The sequence below is a fragment of the Biomphalaria glabrata genome, chromosome 3, assembly GCF_947242115.1.
Source record: "Biomphalaria glabrata chromosome 3, xgBioGlab47.1, whole genome shotgun sequence".
NCBI classification, from domain to species: Eukaryota; Metazoa; Mollusca; class Gastropoda; family Planorbidae; genus Biomphalaria; species Biomphalaria glabrata.
This window is the reverse complement of record NC_074713.1, coordinates 27819336-27841893: the sequence shown is the minus strand read 5'-3', so window position 1 is coordinate 27841893 and position 22558 is coordinate 27819336. Positions and strand designations below refer to the sequence as shown.

Genomic DNA, 22558 nt, shown 5'->3' with positions numbered 1-22558 from the left:
GTTGAAATAAAAGAAGGCTGGCCATGCAATGCCCACAAATAACTAAAATGTTATTTAAAGTAAAAACATTTTTTGTCAAAACTGAAATAAAATATATAAATATATATGTTTTAAAAAGTCAAAAAATGAAATGTCAATATTTAATGAAACAATATTTCTTTTTATTTTAACCATAAATACAAATAACTGGAAGCAGACAGCTGGACAGAAAATCCTAAAGAAACAGCCAGGAGAGCAAAAAATGTTTTGTGTGGTCCAGGATCAACAGCTGAGGAGACCAGGAAAAATCAACAATAAAAACATTCCATACAATATTGTTAGAAATGGGCATTGCAGAAATGATTCTAAAATTATACAATAGCAATATCCAAATCTAGTCAGTCAAAAAGGTAGAATGTAAATCAGCTCATAATGAAATTGTCAATAGTTTTATCATATATTGAGTGATAAGCCGATCAATTAAGTATCAATTAGTGAAAAATATTTCATTTTAAAGGAATATTTTTTAAAGTAAGCAATGATTTTACTGATTGAAAAGCTTCGCAAGACATCCCAGCCATAATTTGGTTAAAAATATGACACTTAATTGACTTGGGCATCTGTGAAATGCCCAAGACATTATTACTATATCCCATAAGGATATCTTCTAAAATACTTCTATTCTTTAAGATGATAAAATTAATACATTAAATATGTTTAACATAATTAAGCTTGAGGCAACAGCGGTCCAAAGAACACACATTTTTTAAGAGCATTTAGTAAAAAAAAAAATTAAGTTCCTAAATTTGAAAATCACAGTTTACACCAGGATTTGAACCCAGGACACTCTACCGCTCAGGCACCATTTAACCACACTCATATATGTTTCTGTGTTCAATTTTAAAGTTGCAATTGGAAATGGTGATGTGAAAGTGTTTTCCCTGGGAAAAAAGTCATCAAGCCAAGGTAGGAAACATAAGTGACAAAGTAGAACTTTTTGAGGTAGATTTATTTATTTCTCCCTGAGTAACGTCAAGAGCTTGAAAAATGGTTAGCACAAGACTTTTTACTTTTCAGCACTTGGTTATTTCATCCCTTAATAAACAAAATAAATTTGACACTATTTTCATCTAGCGTTTACCCATTGGCTAAGCAATAATGCATTTTAATACTAAATACTAAACTCTTCTGTTAGAATTCCTAGACATCCCAACTCCTGATTAATTCTATCCTGAGCTACACCTATTAAATTATCTAAGCAATACTAAAAGTCAAGTTGTGTTGTTGATTTTTTTTTTATTAATAACCTAAAGCCAGACCAATACACAATTTTCTTCTTTTTAAATTAGATTTCAAACCTCTGCTGACATTAATGTTGACTCAATAGTGCAGTACGATGAGTTGTTTGCAGTAGATACCTAATGCAGTAGGATGTGTTAGGATGCAAACTGCAGTTTTTTAAACTTTCATTTAAGAAGAGCTCATTGTGTCTTATTTAGAGCAAGAGTCAAGGATAGTCACTTTTTTTTTTAGTGAAAACTAGATGTGTATTATAATAGTGTAAAGCTTTTCTTTTTTTTTTTTTTACAATTCCTCTGATTAGTTTGCAAATTCTTTGGAAATTTCAGCATATATTTTAAAATAATTTTAAAAAATGGGCATTCAAGATAATTATGGTCTTATGTAAAAAAAAATCAGTCCAGACTACTGTGTTTTTATCTTTCTAGGCCTAGATCTATATCAGCAAACTAGAATCTTCTATACCATATCTCTAACTAGATCCAGTATTCTAGTATACACTACTGTCATTTAATGTTATCAAGTCTGGATCTATATCACCTAACTATAATTGTATATACTCTGAGTAGATTTATACATGAGCACAACAAGAATTTTTTTGGTTGGAAAGTGGCGGGATAGGGATGGGATAAAAAAAAATGTATTTATGTATCATTCAGTCATCAGCTTCACAAATATCTATTGTTTATTATGTATTCAATTTTTTTTTAGATTATTTCTTATGGACATTTTGAAATGAAAGTGCAGATAACTTAGTGTATTAAGCCTACCAGTGAAAATGAGTATTTTAGAAGCTATCTTTTTATTCTAAAGCAGGGGTGGGCAACCTTTTTGTATTGAGGGCCGCATTAAAAAAGGTTTGGGAATGGCGGGCCGCTAGCTAACTGTGTAGAATGTCTTTTAACTCATATTTACACTGTATTATATTCATTCTTTCTTTTTTTTTCCATACTCCACGTTGAACAATTACAACAAGAGTTAGCAGTTTTTGAAAACAATTTTACATTGTTTTTTTTAATTGCTGTTGTTTTTTTATTTCACAATATCCCCACAAATATACAGTTGTACTTAATGTGCAGTATTTTCCTTTTTACACTCATGCATAATGTTTCGGAACTGTGAAACTATCTTACTAGTTGTTACCCCTGTGTGTGACTTCTGTCAAATTACAGTCAGTCAACATTGACTAGTGATTATACTTGTTTAGTTTCCACAAAAAAAAAAGCTTGCTCACTAAATCAGACAATATATGTTCCGGAAGTTTAATGTCGGGACGATCGAAACCTGCCCTTGTGGAGCATCACCAGAGAATGCTGACCATGTCCTTCAATGATGCATACTAAATCAAGAGACCTGAACAAGTCTCTCCAAAGACTATTCGGAGAACTGTCTGATCTGGAAACCACTACGCGGTTCATCTCAGATATAGGATTACTGATCTGAAACCTGCAACATGTAAAATGAGAACGAAGAAGAAGAACAGATGTATGTGTACACAAATAGTGTGAACAGCAGTACATTTTTTTAAGTGTGGAAATGCAGCTTCTGGCACCCATAAGACTCCCGTGGTAGTACTGACTGGAATTTCTATTTGCTTGGAGTTATGTCCTCTGGAGCTGAATTAGCTTCTGCGATAAATGGTGAGCTGATGGTATTGAAAACTGGTTCTTGTCGTCTTAAAATTTGCTTTTATAAATGGCACAAATAAGGAATCTTAATAAGTGTTGTACTTTTAATCATTTCACTAGAAATAGTTTCACCTTTCAGCAAAGGAAAATGACAAAACTATTTTCTTTTGCTTGCCAGTAGAATTGGGAAAGCCTTGTTTGAAAATATTTAACTTGCATTTACATTGCATATGTAAACAACCAATTGCAAAAGCAATTATGAAAAAAACATGAAATCTGTCTTCCACTCTTCTTTAGAAATATTGGTAACAAAGTCACAGTCAATGTCCTTCAAGTAACATAACATTTTCTTCCATGAGATTTTATATTCTTCTCATTTGCCTTGCCTATGCTAAGCTAGCGGATACATCGGAACTACCCGAGGTTAACACCCCTAACTCTAATAGGTTTGGTTGGGTTGTATCTAGGGCCATGCAGAAATTTCATGCAGCTTTGTGCAAACTTTCCTGTTTAGAGTTTATGGTTGGGATATTTTTTATTAAAAAAAAATGATTTTCTCAGTCAAAGATCGAGCTCCATTAGTTGTTACACTTGCCATCTTGTTCCAAGCCTACCCAACACTCAGAGATTGTGTCTTGAATTGAGTGCATAGCCTATAAGCATAACAGTTTTAATAATTTATATAGATATTATTTTTATAATTGCATTTTTATATGTATATACTGTGTGCCAGTGTGGGCACACCTGATTTCTGTAGGTGTCGGCGGGCCACATAAAACTCTTCAGTGGGCTGCATGTGGCCCGCGGGCCGTAATTTGCCCACCCCTGTTCTAAAGGTATTTAAATTGTATATTTGTTTAAGCTAGACATTTTTCTATTTTTAAATTTGTTTATTTACTTTTTTTAAAAAATTGAAATTGTTTTTTTCTATTACAAATTTTTGTTAAAAGATTTTTTTATTCAGTTCTCTCTTTTTGTTGAGGAAATAGAGGTTAGTTTGTTTTGTTCTAACCGGATATAGGTACTATCAGTTTAAGTCAAGCAGACATAAGATTGAGATCCCAGACAGTGTAGACATGAATGCAAAAAATGTAACAGAAAGAAATTTGATGAATAAGGAAGTAAGGAAACAAAATGTTCCACATAGAAATATTATACTAACTTCTGAACTAAAAACATAATTTTTTAAAAATATATACTAAAGCTTCATATATAATATTTGTAATGAAGAAGACTCTAACCTTTTAATGCTTGCATCGTTGACAAAAAAACAAACACTTGGCATAGAATCATATATAAATGTCTGTACACGTCTCCCCACAATAGAGCTGGAATGGCCAATACTCTTCCAAAACTTGCACAAATGACTGCTTTCATTAATAAAGAAGTGCTGAATGAAACAAAAAGTCAGAGAATCTGAAAATTGTGTACAAAATATACAAAAATTATTATTTTTTTTGCAGTACTAATACTCAAGGGAATAAGTATTTTACCTGGAACTAATTGTTGACTTAATATGTAGGGTTTTAATTTCTAAATGTATATATATTGAAATCTGTGTTATTATAAAACACTATTTACCTGGAACTAATTGTTGACTTAATATGTAGGGTTTTAATTTCTAAATGTATATATATTGAAATCTGTGTTATTATAAAACACTTCCCAACATAAAAATTAATTACATAATTAGCCAACCATCTCATCTCTCCCCTGCCCCTAAAATTCATTACATCAAATACCTGAAAGGTTTTATGGTTTTATTTTGAAACAAATCTCTTGTTCCATATATAACAAGCACAGCTCCAATAAGAACAAATAATTCTGAAACAACAACAAAAAATAACAAGGTTTAAGGTTACAAAGACAGTTTTTGTGGAAACACAAACTCAAAATCAGCCCCCAAAGTGGTCCACCCAGGCAGGAAAAAGGCAGGTTTCAATATTTTCTGAAGAATATTGGTATTAAATTCTATCAGAAGTGGTCCACCCAAGAAGGTAAAAAGGCAGGTTTCAATATTTTCAGAAAGAATATCACAATGAAATTCTATCAAAGGCAAATGACAGAGAAGAATGGAGAAAGAAGGTTGACAGATCCTGTGAGGTGCCCCAAAGGTCCAGCAGACCAAGGGATAGTTGAAAGTGAATGTGAAGTTAGATGTGAACCTGGTCTAACTGATGTCTTATAATGAGTATCTAATCGATCTAAATGTTTTGTAAAGCGTCAATCTCTTATTTTAAAAAATCCATTAGTTTTGTGTTCCATGGCGGAGAGTTCAAAAAAAAAATTAACATTTTTTTTGTAAATGTAGTTTTTAGTATGACAGAACTTACATAATTTAGCAATACAACTGTAAAAAATAATACTTTTTATCAAAAATTTAAAACCATTTGCATAGACTTGTTTAAAACAAGATTACAAAGAGAGTTTGTGTTACACAAACTCAGAGGCGGCCCCCGTCGAAGTCGGATCCCTGTCGGATCTGCATATTCGCAAATAATATTCAAGAGGTGATTTAATTTTGATGTAAAATGTTTTACACGTTTCGGATGTTCCTTCAGAGTTGAAGATAATTACTTCCTAGTCCAAACCTCCCGCAGGACGACGGGGGATGGGAGCGGGCAGGGTTTGAACCCTGGGCCATCCATAAATCTGAACGACAGTCCAGCGCGCAAACCGCACGACCAGGCAGCCATCCGATGGTCAAAAGTAATAATGTTTCAAAGATTCATTTGCCGTAAATTTAAATTTAAATTTAATAAAAAAATAGTAGATTAGTTTTAGTATATTAAAACATTACAATATTGATCAAAACGTTTGGAAATGAAAATCTACACTTTTTTTTTACACTTTAAGTTTAGAAATTGAAATTCTACATCTTAATCTAGTCTATTTTAGTCTAAACTAGATCTAGAAATTCTAGATCTAGACTCTAAAATAATTTTAATTAGAATATAAATCCAGATCTAGATATACTGTAATAAAAATCTAGATCTAGTTTTAAAAATCTAGATTAGATCTAAATCAAGATATCATTCCTTTTTTAAACGCGAGTCACATAACGAGGCTTAATAAACATTACTATACCGAGTTCTTTTTTCATTTCATTTGAAGAATTAATTCCATATAACGTCAGAGGGAAAAAAAAACACTACGTCACACGGCCTAGCTAGACTAAAAATCGCCTTCATCTATAAGAGCCATTTATCGAGTGTTCATAGACTTTGGTGCACCGAGTGCGTTCTTTAAGCATTTCATTTAAAGAATTCATTCCATATGACGTCAAAGGAAAAAAAAACACTACGTCACACGGCCTAGCTAGAATAAAAATCGCCTTCATCATTACGAGCCTTTTATCGAGTGTTCATAGACATTGGTGCACCGAGTGCGTTCTTTTAGCATTTCATTTAAAGAATTCATTCCATATGACGTCAAAGGAAAAAAAAAACACTACGTCACAAGGCCTAGCTAGACTAAAAATCCCCTTTATCAACACGAGCCATTTCTCGAGTGTTCATAGACATTGGTGCACCGAGTGCGTTCTTTTAGCATTTCATTTAAAGAATTCATTCCATGTGACGTCAAAGGAAAAAAAACACTACGTCACACGGCTTAGTTAGACTAAAATATGTTTTCATTAATGCAAGCAATTTTTTCGAGGGTTAATAGACATTGGTGCACCGAGTGCGTTCTTTTAACATTACATTTAAAGAGTCCATTCATATGACGTCAAAGAAAAAAAATTCCATTACCTCACAATAGGCTAGTACCGGTACCATAAAAAAAAATGTCTTTATTTACACGAGATATTTAACGAGGGTTCATAGACATTGGTGCACTGAGTTCTAATAGATATTATTTAAAAAGGATCAAAGCCACATTGTTTTTGCGTTTTGTCTGTCAGTCGGTCTGTCCGTTATCTTGATATAAAAAAAACAACTAAAAGTTATTAAAAATTGATTAACCTTTATTTTACGTTTCAAAACATCGCAATAATTTTTAGGTATGAACACAATTGAAAAGTTTATATAATAGATTGTTCCGGATGTTTGTATAAATAGTAAAAGAAAAAGAGAATTTCAGATAAATGTAATACCGTTAATTAAATTTTTTGGATGGTCTCGTATAAAAATTAGATGTACTACAGCCACGTGGAGAGATTTTCATACCTTACTTTGGTGTTTGGATTCTGTTTTCCTTAAAAATCGGAACCTAATATTAACGATAATTAGATTTTTTAATGTTTTAGGTAGAAAGTTAAATGTACTGTAAGAGAGTAGTGAGTTAAAATATTTTTCATAAAAATCCGTAAAAACATTATTTCGTAAATGAGAAGATTATTTGTTTATTAATTAGAAGAGGGAGTTCAAACAATTATTTGGCGTTAGTAGATTTTTAAAATAAATTCGGAAATTTCTGGCGACGATTTGTAAGAAACAAAATCCGGAACTTTCTTTATCGATTACAAAACTTCTATGTTATGTTTTACAAGAAAATTAAATGTCTAAAAAGTAATTTTCAGTAATCAATTCTAGTAAATTACTTTTTTTAAAAGCCTTATGCGATTTCAAACAATCATTAGGCATAATTCATGTTTTATAAAACAATATCCGGAACATTTTTACACTTAATGAAATATAAGTCAGTATAGAGATTATGATTTAGCTTTAATATGCTATTTACATAAAAAACGGAACAACATATTATTGATAATGTGTTTTTACAACGTTTAAGCATGGAAATTGAATGTAATATAAGTTAGAAGAGCAAACAAACATTTGTTGGCGTTGATTAGTTTTGCACAAAAAAATCCGGAACAATCAATTTTAGATACTTAAAACTATTGAGATGTTATGGGAGGAACATTAAAGGGTAAATCAGATTTTCAATAGCTTTTAGAGTTCTAGTTTTTTAAATCTTATCGTGACGGACAGACCGACCAACAGACAAAACGCACAAAATTAAGCTTCTTTTATTCGGATGGGGGCACTAAACAAAAAATAAATAAAATCTGATTTTTAAAAAAATTGGTTTAGCACCTGATCATGTTGTGACGTTACGCTACTGCACGAAAATCGCTGCATAAAAAGTCCATTTTAAAAAATGTGCGTGATATTTACATACAAAGTGCATTATTAGCCTTTATAAACAAACAGAAATGTTTTCTTTTAATTTTAGCAGCTAGTTGACCAGAAAAAACGTCTTTAACTATTATTTGTATTTGTTGTAAACATTTCCTGTACATTTTAAAAATATATTTGACTTGGTGATACTGAAAATACACAAAAATTGTCCATCTTTGTTAGCATATTGTAACATTGCCTCCCTTACATTTACGTAATTGTTTTAGAATTGGTGTATTTTTATGAAAAAATCGCTTGCATAATTAATTTTATAAATTAAACGGTTTGCTTTTAGAAAACCAAAAGTAGCCGTTGCACCTAAACTTTTCAAGCCGGATTTAATGATGAAATAATATTTTTCATATCTCTTCTAGTTTTCGAGATCTGAGTGTGACAGACGGACAGACGGACATTTTGCACAAACCTAATAGCGGCTTTTTCCCCTTACGGGGGCCGCTAAAAATGATATATAGTTACATCCCTTACTAAAAAGCCTTCATTGTTTGTTACTATTAATAGTGAAGAGTTGTAAAAATGGTGTATTTTTATGAAAAAACTGCTTGCATAATTGATTTTAAAAAATTAGATTTTTCGCTTTCAGAAAAGAAAAAAGTAGCAGTTGCATCAGAACTTTGAATGATCTAAAATATCATGATGTCTGATTTTCATTTTCTCTTCTAGTTTCTGAGATCTAATCAGGATGGAGATTGACAGACAGACGGACAGATAGGCCACAAAAAACTAATATTGTCTTTTCCCCTTTCGGGACCGCTAAAAACATAAGTGATCCCATTGCATAATTACTATATGATAATTATTATTATTTCAGAAGAAAACAAAATAATCTCACCAACAGCAGCAATGATATAATTAGAATACAGTTCCATTCCTAAAAAAGCGTAGTTAATATATTCAAAATTTGTAGTGAATTGCTGGCCTGTTATTTCACTTCGCTCAAGTATGAGTTTGGTAAATGCATCACAGATCCATAATATTAAAGCCAGCCTCCAGTGTGACTGAAAATATTGAAACAAACAAAAAATTTAATTGAAATCAGAATGACAGGAAAGATTTTTACAATTATATTTCTTCTGCTTTGTAATGCACTTTATGGGCACATTAGAGACTGTACAGTTTAGACAGTGTCCTTTAGAGTAAATGGGTTGCTTGTATTTTTGTAAGCTAGTGGTCCTTATTTTATGAGTGTATGTTGTGACCAGACACAATGAACAAGCCTATCAGAGCTCTGTGGTCTCACCACTGCACAATCTTTTTTCCCTATAAGCAATTTAAAAGGAGTTTTATTTTTTTGACATATAATAATGCACATTTTTTTGGTCTTTGGAACATTTTGCTAAGTATGATTAAAAAGAGTCACATTTCTCAACTGGTTATTTAATTAAAAGTAAAATTGTTGTTTTCTTCTAACACAATGAAGTGTTGCTGTCATTTCTATGTTTACTGTTCAAATGGTTGTTTTCAATAGATATTTGGACACATACAAGCTGCACATCAAGTAAATTGTATACTCTGGTTTATGTATATCTAAAGTTGAGAAATGCAAGCCTAAACTAACAAAAAAAAGAACTACTTTTAAACTGAGATATTAAAATGTCCCCAAACAGTGAAGTATTGAAGTTACATTGAAAGACGTGTTGATCAGTAAATGTCTGTAGGCCTGAGGCTGGAGCAGCAAAGCATCAAGTATGATGATGACTGGCTCATATTCAATGTATTTATCTGCCACCGAGTGACATGCATCCTAAAGATAAAAATAAAATAAATATATAGTACAAAACAAGAAAAATATAAAAAAACTTTTTTTTTTAAACATTTAGCGTAGTTGTATCAATTAGTTGGGATCAGTCATATAATTAGATTTGTAATAGATCTAGACTAACATTTATAACAATAATAAATATTTTTACCAATTGTTTTTGCTTAAAGCAATTTCATGCTTTTAGCTTTCTCAATATGCTAAGATCCTATCACTTTCTCAATATGCTATGATCCTATCACTTTCTCAATATGCTATGATCCTATCACTTTTTCAATATGCTATGATCCTATCACTTTCTCAATATGCTATGATCCTTTCACTTTCTCAATATACAATGATCCTATCACTTTCTCAATATGCTATGATCCTATCACTTTATCAATATGCTATGATCCTATCACTTTTTCAATATGCTATGATCCTATCACTTTATCAATATGCAATGATCCTATCACTTTCTCAATATGCTATGATCCTATCACTTTCTCAATATGCTATGATCCTATCAATTGTCTGGACCAGTTGGAAAGGAGTGGGGGGAAAATAGGAAGGTATCTGAGTGATCGCTTTTTAATGGACAAAGACTGCTTGAATTCTGTGTATACCATAAGCCCTGCATTACCAACACATACTTCAGGACAACACCTCAGCATTGTGGCTCATGGAGGTGTCCCTGTGCCAGGGAAGTGCTTATGGAAATAGAAGGTTTTAAAATTATCTATTGTTAGTTTCAAACTTTTTTCTCTACAAAGTATAAAGGAAACTAATTCAACTTATACCACCTTATCAGTCAAACAATTTAAATAATTAATTACCAATAGTTAATTAACTAATCTGTTAATTTTTTTTATTGATCCTTGTTTTGTCAGGTAAAAAGCAAAGTTTCAGCTTGATCTGAGATTGTGTGTGGGAGAAATAATGAGTATAAACGTTTTACAAGACAGAGTTGATATAAGCTTTGCAAAAACTACAACACAATTTTTTAAACCAGTTATTTTGTAAATTTAAAGTTTTGAATTTAAGAATGTAAATAATATTCACAGGGCAACATTTACAGCCAAATTACAAATTATTATCAAACAAACAAACCAAGCTATAACAGTTATAATATTCATATATATCTACATCTAGTCTATATCAAGATAGGTAAAAAAAAAACAGTCACTGACTGATTCATGATTTCATCAAAAGAACTCTGGAAATGCCAAACTAATTTGTCTAAAATTTAGTCCACACTTTGAAAGCTATGTGTCAGCAGTATGTTTCCATTTCCGTATCAGTATCATGTCCAGCTGGTGTCAGTACCCAGACCTAGGATGCCTCTGTGACAAGTCAAAAGCTTGCTGTCAGAGTCACTCATACTTATCACAGCATTAATTATATTTTATCATTATTTATTTATTTTATTTTAATTATTTCCCCGTCCTATCCCCAATTTCTCCACCCGACCCACCTTTTCCTAGTCTCACTAGACTGAGTCCACCACCTTGGCATCCTTTCATGTATCTTCCCTTGACCGGGGTAAAGATAAACACATTCTCTTTGATCGTACTGGCCAGATGTCTGACAGGCGCAGTTAACACCACCTTGTGTGGAATGCAAGTCACTCTTCCCCCCCCCCCTTTCTCTCACGTCTCTCTTTGATCTAGGAGATCACGTGGACCAACACGCCCATTGACCTTTCCAAGGTGCGACTCCCATCTCAAGTCTAATTCACCCACGTGTAAGATAATTCTAAGCCTAGGACATTTCCTGTTTCCGCCCGCATTTTCCAGGCCTATATAAAGTAGATCCAAATCAAATCAGACCCTCTTATTTCTCTATCGCTGTCAATCGAATCTGGACTATATCATTTATTCTTACTCCTAGAGGAATACCTGGTGCCTCCCTCAGGTGTCTGCCTATTTGCTATCGAGAATCACCTATTGCCTTTGTGTTTAGTGCTATTCAGCACTGCACCTGCCTACTGAGATCTACCCAACTATTGGCATTGTCTGCCTAGTCAGCTGCCTATTTGATATTGAGTATCATCTCCTGCCTACGTGGATCTACTCAACTCTACTACTTGGCGCTATCGGCCTTGCCCGCCTATTCGACAGCCCACCTGTCAATTTATTAGGTGCGACGTCCCTATAGACCCAGATCTGTGCGAGACATCATAGCTATGCCAAAACCTCCGCAACTCACTGGACTTATCCTGTCAACTACGCTGCCCACGGCAGATCAGCTCTGCCCGCAGTAACCTTGTGCCCACGGTAGCCGGCCACCCGTCCTACTGTGCCCACTACAGATATCAGAACTTTGAATTGAGACTCCACAAGAACTGAATCACCGGCGTCCCTCTATCCGCTAGAGCACCACATCCAGCTGCAGAACCTCAAGCCAGGATCACAGCCAGCTGCGAAATCTACAGGACAACCAGCTAAGTTCAGAAGACAAAGTGACATACTCTCTTATTAAGTGCAAGAGTGATGATCAAATATAGTATCAATTAGAGATAGATGCAAACCCTCCCCATTTTTATTCTTTATGTAAATAAATATTCTTCATTTTTAACTTTTGTATCTCTCTTTCATTGCTTATCTCGTTGCGTGTCTGCTCATGATTTATATGCTGACAGGTTGGTGATAGCTTTCAAAAATAATCATCCCCTAGACATTAAACGCGCCAAACACACATCACTTTCCCCAACCTGTCACAGCCTCCATGAGACACAATGCTGTGGTTTTGTCCTGAAGTATGTGTTGGTGATGCAGAGCTTATGGTATGTGCAGAATTCAAGCAGTCTTTGTCCATTCTCATTCATCCTGCTGATTTCAAAAAGCCCAAGGCAGTCTGGCCAGGTAGTGTGGTCTGATCCTACTCTTACATTGAAGTCACCTAAAAGGACCATGTGCTCTTTTTGAGGAATGATTTCAATGGCTTCCTTGAGGTCTTCGTAGAACTTGTCTTTGTCTTCCTGAAGTGTACATAGTGTGGAGGCATAGGCACTAATTAGAGTGACTTTTCCAGATGTTGCCATCATACTTAGGCTTAGTAGCCTTTCCGAGCCACCATTTGGAGGGACTATCATGGGTGTAAGGGAACTCTGGGGTTGAGTTCTTTACTACATACATATGGCTCGATCATCTGGTAGACTGACCGCTAGAAACCTAATTGTCCCCCCCTTGAAAATCCTGTGATAAAAACAATTCACACACCAACCAACAAAATAAACAAAACACACACACAATCTCACATCTTACACACCCACGCTCCTGACAATGGGAAGTAGACTGTTCTTGACAGCAAAACCCAAAACCATACTTTTGTGTCTCATCCTGTACTTTACCTTTCCAAAAGAAAGTGTAATCAGCCTCGCGAAGCATGCTGTCTTTAGCCAGTCATGTTTCTCAGAAAGCTGCAATGTCAATGCAATGTCTTTTCAGCTCATTGTTTATGACTGCTGTCTTCCTTGCATCCTCAACCTACCATAGGTCATCATTCCTGGGCCTTAGACAAAGGGGCCATGATTGGCCCATGCATCATGGTCCCTCTCTCGACCTTGCTTATGTGATCCAAAAGAAAGCTTCACGTTACATTTGGCACCAACTCAGTTTAAGAAGATGCCGGAGGAAATTTCATAGTTGATACTCCCAATGCCTAAGGGGCTTCACTCATGATTTTTCCTCGAGGTTGTCTCCTGAAGTTTTAATACCACAAGGCAGCGGTGGTTTGAAGTAAGAGTACCCATCTTACTAGGCTATGAGCTCCATCTGCCCGAAGCTCCTGGTTTTGTGGTGCCAGGTATCCGCATTCACCCCTTCACCTGTTAGTAAGAGCAGTTTCACCGGGCTTAGTATCTAAGCTACAAGAGCAGGCCAGGTGCTAGACTTAGTTGTCAGAGGCTATCTGAGACGCATGCCTATAGGAGTATCTTACAGACCAGTGTTTCCCAAAGTGGGGTACACGCACCACCCAGGGGTACAGGAAGACTTTGAAGGGGGTACGTGTTGCACCTCATTAACTTTTCTGATTTTTTAAAAAAATACCCATTTACAATGTTCTGATTGTAAATTAAAATAAATTATCAATACATTTTAATTCACATTCTTTAATATTATTTAATTTTATATATAAACAAATTCATAAGCGGTGCTATTATTCATCTTAAAAATAAGTTTACAAAGATCGGGTAATGAATAGGAATGTTTTTCAAGCTCAAAAAGATTACATTTTATTATATTACAATTTTTAACCTCTAGTAGTGTAAAAATTAATCCCACCAATTGAATTCGTAATTGTTAAAGATTTATGAATTTTGATGTACCAAATGGGATTAGAGAATCACTTTATATCCTTATCATGAGGTATGTAAAGAGTTTTGTGACATTTCTCAAAAAATATGTTTTATTTATGTGTTTTAAAAAGGTTAGGATTGTCACACATTTTAACTCTCTGGTATCTGAAAGATATATTTTCCATCTTTTCCAACTTCATATTTATTAAAAGTTTTTTCAGCATTTGTCGACATTGAGTAAAAAAAAGGAACAGACTATTAGACGTGGAACAGATCTCAGATTAAAATCAACAACCAGGGAACAAAATTATATGATCTGTCATCTCAGCATATATAGATGCAATTACATAGAGGGGGAGGGGGGAACAAGGGGTACTCAGCGTTACAAAAATTATAAAAGGTGTGCACATTTAGGTCAAAAGTTTGGGAAACAGTCAACACTGTTATAGACAATGGGAGCTTATCCCCATTGACACCCCCGGCCATGTCAACCTTTGAAACCTGTTCAGACTATTCTTTAGCTTTGTGAAAAAATAACCAGAAGTGCGGAAGAAAAACAACCGATAATTTAGTGATTGCGTTTTTTATGTATTTTTTACATAGGCGGCACTTGGAAATTTATTACACTTTTAAATGAAATGTGATAAGTTTTAAAGTTATGTTATCGATTACTTTAGACAATGGCCTAATTAATGCTTATTGAGAATTTTTTTTTTAAAAGTTAATTACGTTTTTTTTACTTATATTGAAAATATCACTTTTTTGTTTTCACAAATTAGGATAGAGAACAAATGTTGTTGTTTTTTTTCATATTAGATATCATGCCTGGCCATAATTCTACCAAGTTTTATTGCTGTAAGTCTTACGTGGCGCTTACAAAGTGGAAAATGCCATTTAACAAAGAAAATAATGGCAATGGACAGTCTATATAGAAAAATTTTGTGAACGAAAGTAAAAACATGTCAGGCTTTGTAAAGCCTAATATTCTGCATATATTCCAATACTTTTTTGTACTAAACACCTTCGCACGAATTGTGGCGCATTTGAAAAAAACAATTTTCTGACGATTTTGATCCCACTTTTCAAATATTTTGTTATTTTTTGCCATCACAACGCCGCCATTTAGTCCACACCTCTGTGGGTCACTTTGACATTTCTTGAAGCTCAAGACCCAGTAATTTGTTTATTTCCTTCAATATTTACATTCTAAACAAGTAAAGTTCATAAATATAAATGAAATCAGCTTTGTGAGCTAGAAATTTACTACTAATACTAGATCTACTCTTAAATTTCTTATTTAATAAGTAGATCTATCATCTACGAAACTCAATTTCAACTTTTTAACTTTTGATCTGGGTGTCTCTCCGGCTTAGCCAAAGACAAGCTGTCCTCTCTCTTGTTCCATGTCAATCGATGTTAGGTCAAAACGCCACAAAAAAAATTCATAACTTTCTAACTGTTAAACATACAGACATAATTTATACACCATTGGAAAGTTCTGTTAAAGTATTTTAATGATGTACTAATGAAAAATTGTTTTTTCAAAGATAAATTTTTATTTCACATCCCTATATTCTTAGTAGAATTCTAGGTTACAAGGTAGATCTATAACTATATAGTCTAATTATATTTTATTTGGTTCTGCAAGGTTGTTAACGCAGGAAGTGGTAATGGTCTTAAGCCCATCATTACCTATAAAATGCTTCCAATGGCATGCGTCTCAAATAGCCTCTGACAACCAGTCCAACTCCTGGCCTTCATGTATGGTTCAGACAGGAGAAGAGGCAAAGGCGAGCAACTGGCGCCTGAACCAGTAAGTTTTGGGCAGGAGGGGCTCGTTAGCCTAGGTTGGCTACCCATCTAGGAGAAGGAAAACTCTGAAACCAAACCTCTGCTGCCTTGCAGCTATACCCAAACGCGGGAAAGGCTTCGGGGGACAACCCGGAGGAAAAATCAGGAGCTGGCAGAGTCTGTGGTGCTACTGATCACAAACTGTATTGTATATTCCGTTCCTTTGGTTACATCAGCTGCGAGGAAAGGGGTAACTGCTGTGTAGGCAACATCATTCCCACCATAAACAATGCCCAGGCTTTCATCTCACTTTGTGCGAGATGAACCATAGTCGTTCTACGACTGAAACTGAAGGGTTAGGAGGGCAACACTGTGCACAATATTTTATTTTTATTAATTATAAATATTATTACTAGACCACTAGTCATCACTAGTATCATAGTATAATCATAGTAATCATATACTGTATGTCCTAAGTATGTTACTATGTAGAGATTCTAAATGTAACTGTATGTATAGTATAGTATAACTTAACTATAACTACTTATAACAGATAAGCCGATAAGTTGTGAAAGTCAAGAGTCATTTGAAGTGTCAATTACAGTCATTTGAGTCATGAGTCAAGTCTTACACTGTTAGTGTAATCTGTAACACTTAAAAGTACTAGAGTAGTTTATGCTATTCGACACCTATAGGCCCAAATTTGAAAGTTTGGCTTTGACAGCGCATTATTTTACAATGGTTTGACATAGAAAAGAAAATGACGTATCAAAATCTTCTTTAGTTAAAGGAGAATAAAGATGACTACTTATATTTGTTCCCCAAACCTATATTTGTTATTATATTTAAGGTCAAAGAGGCTGTGTGTTTTCATTTAATTCGGACACATTTGACCCACATTATTTGATTCCGGACACCATAATTTATTTCGGACAGTCTCTATATTTAGGCATCAATAAACTCAGATTTTAATTCTATATTAACATTAACTAAATTTTAAGATCCCCAGGCATCGCCCCTCACATGAAATCATTACGATGTTTTCAAACTATGCATAAATACGAACACAAAAAATAAAAATATGAACACACTTATTCTACCAAAATTAGGTCACTGGAATAGTGATTTCTGCACCGACTTTTAGACTTATTTTATGTTTGTTTATTTTATGTGTGTTGAATGTTTGGGGTTTGCATGATTAGATGTTTGTTGAATGTTTGTGGTTTTTTTTTTTTGTTTATTAATTTAATAAATTTCTAATACAGATGATCTTTTGTAGTATAGTAGGCCCCTACAGGTTACGATAGCCATTCTTGCCTAACTGAATCCTCTATATTCTCTCTATATAGATCTAGATCTATCTAGTAGGTCTAGATCTAAGCATTTAACTTCATTCAATGTACCAAGCTCACTCCAAACATTTACCCATTTATTCTCTATTAAAAAAAACAACAAACGAACAAATATAATATAAGATCATTTTTATTGATGTCCAAAACTGGCTGTCCGAAATAAATTTTGGTAAGAAAATCGTAATTTAATTCGGACACCGTATTAATTTTTTTTTGGTATAGAATTAGAAAACTTGGCTTATGAATCAAATAAATTAGCTCCAAAAACAGAATAAATATTGCCGGGCTCATTAGTATAGACTTAGCCAATCAAAAAATATAGTCTTAACTCTAGGAAGAGGTAAAGTCATCCGGGTAACATAGGAAAAAACAACAACCTGACTAACAAATTTGAAATTCGTTTTTCTTACATAAAAAGACAGCTAAATGGAAGGAAATTGGGTCAGAGTCAATGGAAAATGGACAAGCACATTATACAGCGCGCTAGTTTTATAATAAATATTAAAATAATTATTTAATGACCACAAAAAACAGCGAATGTCCGAATTCATGTAATGTCCAAAATAAATAAACTACTATAGATCTAGTAACACTTACACTCGCCCTCGTATTCTCATAACTCGTAACTTGAATTCGTTTTTCTTACATAAAAAGACAGCTAAATGGAAGGAAATTGGGTCAGAGTCATTGGAAAATGGACAAGCACATTATACAGCGCGCTAGTTTTATAATAAATATTAAAATAATTATTTAATGACCACAAAAAACAGCGAATGTCCGAATTCATGTAATGTCCGAAATAAATAAACTACTATAGATCTAGTAACACACTCGCCCTCGTATTCTCGTAACTCGTAACTTACTTACTAAACTTACTTACACAGTGGTGGATTTTTATAACATCTGTATTGTAATCATGAAACAAGCTTTCAACTTCTGCTCCACACTCAATGCACTGATACTTGCCCATTAACTTTCTTTTTTTATTCTGTTAGTGTTATTACATTTTAGATCTAGATCTAGCTAGCTGCTTTCAGTTGTCTACACAACTTTCACTTGTTTTCCTCTTCTTTCCCGATAATGTTTTTTTATTGTTTATTTTCGTTTCCAAATCAAATCTTAGTTTTACACAATCCCACAAAAACAGTGACAATATAGAATCAAGAGTAATAGAGAATATTAATTAATAAAGAAGTCCAAGAAGACAATCTCACTGAATCTGTCAACGTAGTTCAGTAGTTGACCTAGTGAATTCTTTTTATAGACTCAAGTCTAGTCTTAATATTAGATATTCAATCCTGATCTAGATTATGTAGATCTATATAATTATAGATCTAGTAATCTAGTTACTAGTAGACCTATATTCCTATACTAGATCTAGATCTATATACTATATATAAATATAGTATATTATATATATTAACTATCATAATATACAATCTAGATCTATATTATATAGCAGAAGAATCAAGAATTTTAAAATGCAAGCATCAAATTCAAAACCAAGTTCTTCCATAGACCCAGAGGAATACTCATTGAGAAAACGTCTACCACCAAGGTAAACTTATTAAAACAGATCTAGATCTAGAATAATCTAGATATATTATAGACTCTAGATCTAGTCTAGATAATTCAAAAGTATAGAAAAATAGTAAGTATAGATACAAAAAAATATATTATCTTTTAATATAGTATATATAGATCTAGACTAATATAATAATAGACTCTAATCTAGATCTATGAATTCTATCTTACAACCTATTAAAACAGATCTAGATATAGAATAATCTAGATATATTATACTAAATTATAGACTATAGATCTAGTCTAGTCATAATTCAAAAGTATAGATACAAAAAATATATTAACTAATTTATATCTAATAGACTAATAGACTCTAATCTAGATCTATGACTATGAATTCTATCTTACTTATCGATAATTTGCCATAGATGCCTTGTATATCAAGTACTTACTAACATAGTGTAGATCTATATTCTAACTAATAATAATTCACCAGGCTCAGGTTATGAAATAAATTCATTCTGTGTAAGTCGGAACATACATACCATACTGTAAGCATTTATATCATATACACAGTACACTGCATAATTATAAAAAAGAAAAGACTTAAAGGAAATATAAAATATGTATGTAATGTATATATAATATATGGAAAAAAACAAGAGAGAGAATAGGCTTATTGGGAGGAGAAAGCTGTGGACAGTGCTAGAGATACTGCGGCAGGTGAATCTGGAAAGGCAAAAAATGCTGGAAATACTGTGGAAGGTAAATCTGGAGAGGAAGCCGAGATAGAGGATATAGGATCTCTTGCAGGCCTATCTATTTTCATTATATACTGCTGCGGGTTAGTCTGTTAGGGGACCATCTTCTTCCCTTCAAAGATCTCCTTTTAAACCCACAGGCAATCCAAGACACCTTTGGCAACCTTAGTGTACCTGTCCATGTTGGAATCCTCAACCTTCCTCTTTCAGGGGAAAAACCTCCTGTCACAGTTGAACAACAAAGTCCAAGGGACCAGCCCTTGTCAAATTGCTTAAGGATATCTAATTTCATTTCCATGGTGATGGCGTTCCTCATCAATTTATGCACTGCCATTAGAAGAGTTTTTATCTTATGCTTGGGAGCCATAGTGAAGGGCAAAAAGTTAACAAAATCAGAGAGAGAGAACAACGACGCAACAAGCAAAAATGGTGTACATTGCTACTGGAGTGAGGTATTCTTCTGTGGCGCACACCAACTAGTTCCTGCACACAAAGTTTGGGTTTACAATACAATACTTTCTAAGTCAAAACAAGGCTTTATATACCATAGTATATGAGAGATAATAATAATAATAATCTTTATTGTCCATATGGAAATTTGTCTTACAATTTGTGCATTACACCAAACAAAAAACATAACTATAAGAAACCAAAGTGTACATTCAAACCAGACGCACTCATAATTTACATGTGACAAGGTTTATATCAGATTGTTCTTAACTGCAAAATATCATAACTTGGGACTGACTTAATCCAAGGGCCTTCTGTAATTCCTAAGATTAAGGATGAGTGCAACATTTCACATGGCTATGCAAACCCATTTATGATCTGCATATATTTCCACATCTGATGCAGACATAGCCAAGCCATTGTCCGCCTGGGGTCTGTTTAAGTTTTCTTTAAGTCTTCTATGCCTGTTCTCTACAAGGGCTTTCCTCTGGGCCTCAAATGTTTGTCCTGCAGCCTCTCCAACTGTTTCTTTCAGAGGCCATCTGCTGCCAGCTACTTTCCTCTATTATATCTAGATCTATTCTAGTTTGTAGTTCCTTAATTAAAAGTGATTATTGTGTTGTTATCTACAGACATCTATAGACTATAATCTATAGCTACTATAAAAGTAACTAAACAGAAGTGATAGAAATTGCAGACATTTCTTCAAAAGAAGATATTTACATGCTATGCATGTGTCAATCTAGCTATGCATGTTAATGACTAAACTCTGTTAAGGTGTTAATGACTTAGTCTTAAGACATTGCTTCAGAAATGATTATGTCCTAGCAAAAATCTCTCATGGGGCAGCAGACAGGGCTTGAACTCAGAACCATCAAGACAACAACCTGAGCTCATACCTTATGACCAAGCAGACATTGTGGATGTGTGTATTGTCTGAATTGTATGATTGGTCTAATTGATGTTTTACCCAATTATTTTACTTCACAGGCATTCTCTTGCATTAGTGAGTACCTTTCACTGAAATCACATTTCTAAATAGTAGCAAGCATCATATTTTTAAAATATTCATTTTCAAGTGATCAGTAGTCCTTGCATTCCAACAACCCTGTTAGCTAAATCCCTCATTAAACACACATGGGAGTTGGCTTTTTTTTTTCTGCCTTCTTCATACCAACAGTGTTTGCCAGCACAAAATTAATCATATTACAGTGCACTGCAGTTCTTTGGTATGATTGTGATAGAATAATTGTTTTTGCTGCATTCATATCTTTAAAAATCATTCACATACTGTGTTCTATTATTTTAAGTACCAATAGCAGTTAACGTTTTAATAAAATATTTATTAAGAATTTAAACAATTTTTAAACTAAAAACTCAATTTCAATTTTTTAATTATTTTTTTTTGTAAAGGTCATCTGTTTCTATGCCCCACTGATAAGGTCCTTTACATTCATCTGCCTCATAGATTGCAATGGCTGAAAGGGGTTACTTTTTTTTTCCAAAACCTGTAATGTACATGTACTTGAATCTGTAGTAGACTTGAGAAAACTTCACTTACAGTACATTGTTTTATTGAAATAAATAAATTGATTACATTTCAAAAGATGTTTCGGTTCAATACGACACACAGAAAATATTGGTTGGTAGACTGTCATAACTTTGAAATTTCATTGTACAATTTAAAAAACACTGACTCAGTTGTCGAGCCCGCGTAACTTTGAGTCATTGTTAAGCAGGCCTGTCATTAAGTGAGGACTAGCTATACTATGGAATCTGTTGTATCATGTTGTTGTTTTTTAATAACTGTAATTTCTGTCTTTAGCTGTAGTATACTTATATTATGCAATATAACAATAACATAATTTTTTATCTTGCAGGTTCCCTCAGAGAGGTAATGATGTTTACATTTCAGAGAAGACAAATTTTCGGGCACAGGAAAGCAAATGTCAAAAACTTTTAGACTCTGGCAACGAAGTGGTCATTCATGGTCTTGGAAAAGCAGTCAACAGAGCCATTAATCTGGCCTTACAATTGAAAGCCAAAGGAAATGGCACCATAAAACTTGCTATTCAGACATCAACAGTGAATCTGATAGATGATCTGATGCCAGAGACAGATGATGGAGAAGCAAAGACTCTTTACCGTAACAATTCTGCTGTCCATATATGTGTCTACAGATCAGAAGATAGTGCACAGAGCCAAACTAAAGATGTTCTGAAGCCTAGTCAAGAAAAATAAATGATTCAAAAATATTTTCATCAGCTTTTCCTTACTATTTTCTAAATTGAAGAAATGAAATGTGGTCCAAAAATTTGCTCCTATCTGACCTGTGATACTGACAAGGAAATATTGAGTGTGCTTTACAAAAGTCTGGCAGGTCTCACTCTTGTCATTTCATTCATAATTTCTACAAGAATAGAAAGGAAATAGTGCAGCTTTCAAAAAAGAAATATATGCATAATTAGTAGAAACTTCAGGCATATAAGTTTATTTATGGTTCTTCACACATGGTATGAAGTAGCCAGTACAATAACTAGTACAATAACTAGATGCCCTTGAATTGACCTAAATGATATTGATGTATGAATT

General features: G+C 33.6%; 2 protein-coding genes across 8 annotated transcripts; one reads left to right on the top strand and one right to left on the bottom strand.

Annotated features, from left to right (window-relative positions):
- Positions 1–139: 139 nt before the first annotated feature.
- Positions 140–18346, bottom strand: LOC106069178 (protein ARV1-like). Of its 3 annotated transcripts, none has more exons than XM_056024348.1 (6): positions 18112–18346; positions 9672–9791; positions 8880–9045; positions 4649–4730; positions 4148–4296; positions 140–268 (listed from the first exon to the last, which is right to left on the bottom strand). In XM_056024348.1, exons 1-6 carry the CDS (start codon positions 18199–18201, stop codon positions 162–164), a joined length of 714 nt encoding a protein of 237 aa, XP_055880323.1. In that variant the 5' UTR covers positions 18202–18346; the 3' UTR covers positions 140–161. The 3 variants fall into 3 exon arrangements, with proteins under 3 accessions (XP_055880323.1, XP_055880324.1, XP_055880325.1); XM_056024349.1 differs by lacking the exon at positions 140–268 and adding an exon at positions 287–2724; XM_056024350.1 differs by lacking the exon at positions 140–268 and having other exon boundaries at positions 4153–4322.
- A 26-nt stretch (positions 18347–18372) lies between these two features.
- Positions 18373–22219, top strand: LOC106069180 (ribonuclease P protein subunit p20-like). Of its 5 annotated transcripts, none has more exons than XM_056024352.1 (3): positions 18373–18478; positions 18691–18789; positions 21847–22219. In XM_056024352.1, the coding sequence occupies exons 2-3, from the start codon at positions 18713–18715 to the stop codon at positions 22205–22207; spliced, it is 438 nt and encodes a 145-aa protein (XP_055880327.1). In that variant the 5' UTR covers positions 18373–18478; positions 18691–18712; the 3' UTR covers positions 22208–22219. The 5 variants fall into 5 exon arrangements, with proteins under 5 accessions (XP_055880327.1, XP_055880330.1, XP_055880328.1 ...); XM_056024355.1 differs by having other exon boundaries at positions 18375–18461; XM_056024353.1 differs by having other exon boundaries at positions 18375–18466.
- The last annotated feature ends 339 nt before the right edge of the window (positions 22220–22558 follow it).

What these genes read in the sequence shown, in the direction of transcription:
- LOC106069178 (XM_056024348.1), bottom strand. Translation starts at nt 18,201, where the DNA reads ATGGGCAAGTATCAGTGCATTGAGTGTGGAGCAGAAGTTGAAAGCTTG. An exon ending in TTATAAAAATCCACCACTGT is followed by an intron (nt 9,792 to 18,111) that starts GTAAGTAAGTTT and finishes TTTTATCTTTAG; the next exon opens with GATGCATGTCACTCGGTGGC. An exon ending in AACGATGCAAGCATTAAAAG is followed by an intron (nt 269 to 4,147) that starts GTTAGAGTCTTC and finishes TGGTCTCCTCAG; the next exon opens with CTGTTGATCCTGGACCACAC.
- LOC106069180 (XM_056024352.1), top strand. Translation starts at nt 18,713, where the DNA reads ATGCAAGCATCAAATTCAAAACCAAGTTCTTCCATAGACCCAGAGGAA. An exon ending in AGAAAACGTCTACCACCAAG is followed by an intron (nt 18,790 to 21,846) that starts GTAAACTTATTA and finishes TTTATCTTGCAG; the next exon opens with GTTCCCTCAGAGAGGTAATG.